This window comes from Aphis gossypii, unplaced genomic scaffold, assembly GCF_020184175.1.
Source record: "Aphis gossypii isolate Hap1 unplaced genomic scaffold, ASM2018417v2 Contig00444, whole genome shotgun sequence".
NCBI lineage: Eukaryota > Metazoa > Arthropoda > Insecta > Hemiptera > Aphididae > Aphis > Aphis gossypii.
This window is the reverse complement of record NW_026083108.1, coordinates 80,995-83,509: the sequence shown is the minus strand read 5'-3', so window position 1 is coordinate 83,509 and position 2,515 is coordinate 80,995. Positions and strand designations below refer to the sequence as shown.

At 27.3% G+C, this 2,515-nt stretch overlaps 1 protein-coding gene across 1 annotated transcript; it reads left to right on the top strand.

Moving 5' to 3' along the window:
• Positions 1-173: 173 nt before the first annotated feature.
• On the top strand, positions 174-1,074 carry LOC126554189 (uncharacterized; the record flags this gene model as incomplete). The annotated part of the gene is made up of 2 exons (XM_050209275.1): positions 174-427; positions 476-1,074. Coding segments are annotated over 2 exons (853 nt in total), but the record flags the coding sequence as incomplete, so codon positions are not given.
• Positions 1,075-2,515: the final 1,441 nt, after the last annotated feature.

The following is a 2,515-nucleotide window of genomic DNA, read 5'->3' as shown; positions in this document are numbered from 1 at the left end:
AATTTGTTTTTATTATTTGGTCACTATGAAGCTCCCCCATTTCATTGCTTCACTTGCAAATACTAATAGCCACCACTTGGTGTAACATAAAATTATTATTATAGTACATACTTCATTGCTACTAGAATTACTACTACTAGCACTATAATTACTAATTGTATTATTTTTAACAGGTATTTAGCAACAGGATTAGCTTTTAGGCAGCTAGCACTAACGTTCAGAATATCTAAATCAGGAGTAGCGCAAATAGTCATTGATGTGTGCAAAGCTATTTGGTGTACATTAAAGGATAAACACATGCCTACTCCTACTGTTGACCACTTTAAAATAATAGCTGACGAGTTCTACGAAAAATGGAATTTTCATAATTGTGCGAGTAGTATTGACGGGAAACACATAAGATTGAAATGTCCTAAAAACTCAGGAAGTATGTTTTACAATTACAAACTATATTTTTCTATTGTTTTAATGGCAGTTGTAGACGCCAAATATAGATTTATAATGATAAACGTTGGCGGTTATGGTAAGGACAATGATAGTGGTATTTTGTGCAATACAAATTTTCACCAGCGTCTAGAAAACGGTACTCTCAAATTACCAATAGAAAGAAAATTGAACAATTCAGATATCTTAGCCCCCTATGTTTTTGTTGGTGATGAAGCGTTTCCTCTAAGAAATTATTTAATGAGGCCATTTCCAAGGAAACAAGCACAAGAAACAAAGAAGTCATATTATAACTACAGATTATCCAGAGCTAGAATGACTGTTGAATGTGCATTCGGTATCGCTTTCTCAAAATTTCGAATTTTATTGAAGGCAATAGAAACTAAAGTTGAAAATGCCGATCACATTGTAAAAGCGGTTTGTATATTGCATAATGTAATAATAGATATTGAAAAAGATGAGTTAAGAAATCAAGAAATAATAAATACCTTTCATGAATCCAATACAAATTCAAATAATAATCAACTTATGGGAATAAATCCAAGACATAGATCTAATAATCGTGCATCCCGTACGGCTATTCAGATTAGAAATAATTTTGTTCAGTATTTTCAAGAGAATAAAATTTAAGTTTTACAAGGAATAATTTTAAAGTTTATAATTATGTTGTACATTTAGAGATCAGCATAAATCGCAATAAAAATCAACAAATAATCACATAAAAATTTAATCATCAATAATTTTAAAAGTATTTTAATTTAAGAATTATTTGTATAATATGTATATCGTATTTATTATTTAATTGTAATATTATTAAATTACATTTAAAAAATTATATACTTATTACTTACTATTCATTTTAGTTTTTATTGCAACTTCTTTCCATTCCTTTTCATTGTGGATCCTATCTCTATATTTGTTATGAAATTTATTCCATAACACTGGTCGTTTTTGGACTTCGGAAATCAATAACTCCATTTTTTTAAATATTATATATATTTTATTTATTTACCTATATAATATTGTATTTAATTAATATTAAAATAGATGAATACGTCCCTCCGTTTTTGCGTCCGATAAGTCGAAAAACAAAATGATTTGTTTTTCAATTCGTACGGCGAGTACGACCGATGCGATGTCGGACGGATGGGACGCAAACCCCATCCATATTGGACAGGTCGTATCATGTTTGTAGGTTTGTTTTTAATTTTGGACGCATCGGACGCAACGGACACAACGCATTTACTTTGGACACGGCGTAAGAACTAAGAAGACGTTCAATAAAAGACAATAATTATAATTGTGGTTCTATGGCGATTACGCGGTATCTCACTTATCATCATTGTTTACGAATAACAACCTCATAACGACAATACTTGGAAATACCCGAAATTTGGTCAATAATTTCAATAATATATATATATAATATTACGTAAGCAATATAATGTAATATTATTAATAATAATATTGTTATATTGTTATAAATAATATTATAGGTACACCATAATGGTACATTGCGGACTGCGGGTCCCAGATATTCTATTATTATATTCTATATAAAGTATATTAAACTATTATAATTTTATAATTTTATATTTAAATCATGTTTTATTTATTTTTCTTTAACAGTGATAATATCGCCGTAAAGAACACCCATAGGTTGAATTAATTTTTAACAAAAACAAACCACATAATATATATACTATAGGTACAATAAATAATAAAATATAGATAATATTATGTAAATAACTATATATTATAATATTTAATATTAATATTATTGTATAGTACAAATAATAATATATAATATTATTATTATTATTATTATATAGTTATGCCGACGTCCTAAATTATAGAACGATGTGAATATATTATATTACAATTTTATAATATTATATAGTTTCGTTGACGAATTTAATATAATTTTAACTTTGAATACTTATAATATAAACTATAACAATAGCCAATAGGTACCTACTTTTAGAATGCATAGTTAATTGTAAAAATAATAGCTACACTAAAGCCGCTTATACACACACATTTTCATCGTGGTGTAGTAGAGAATGTAATA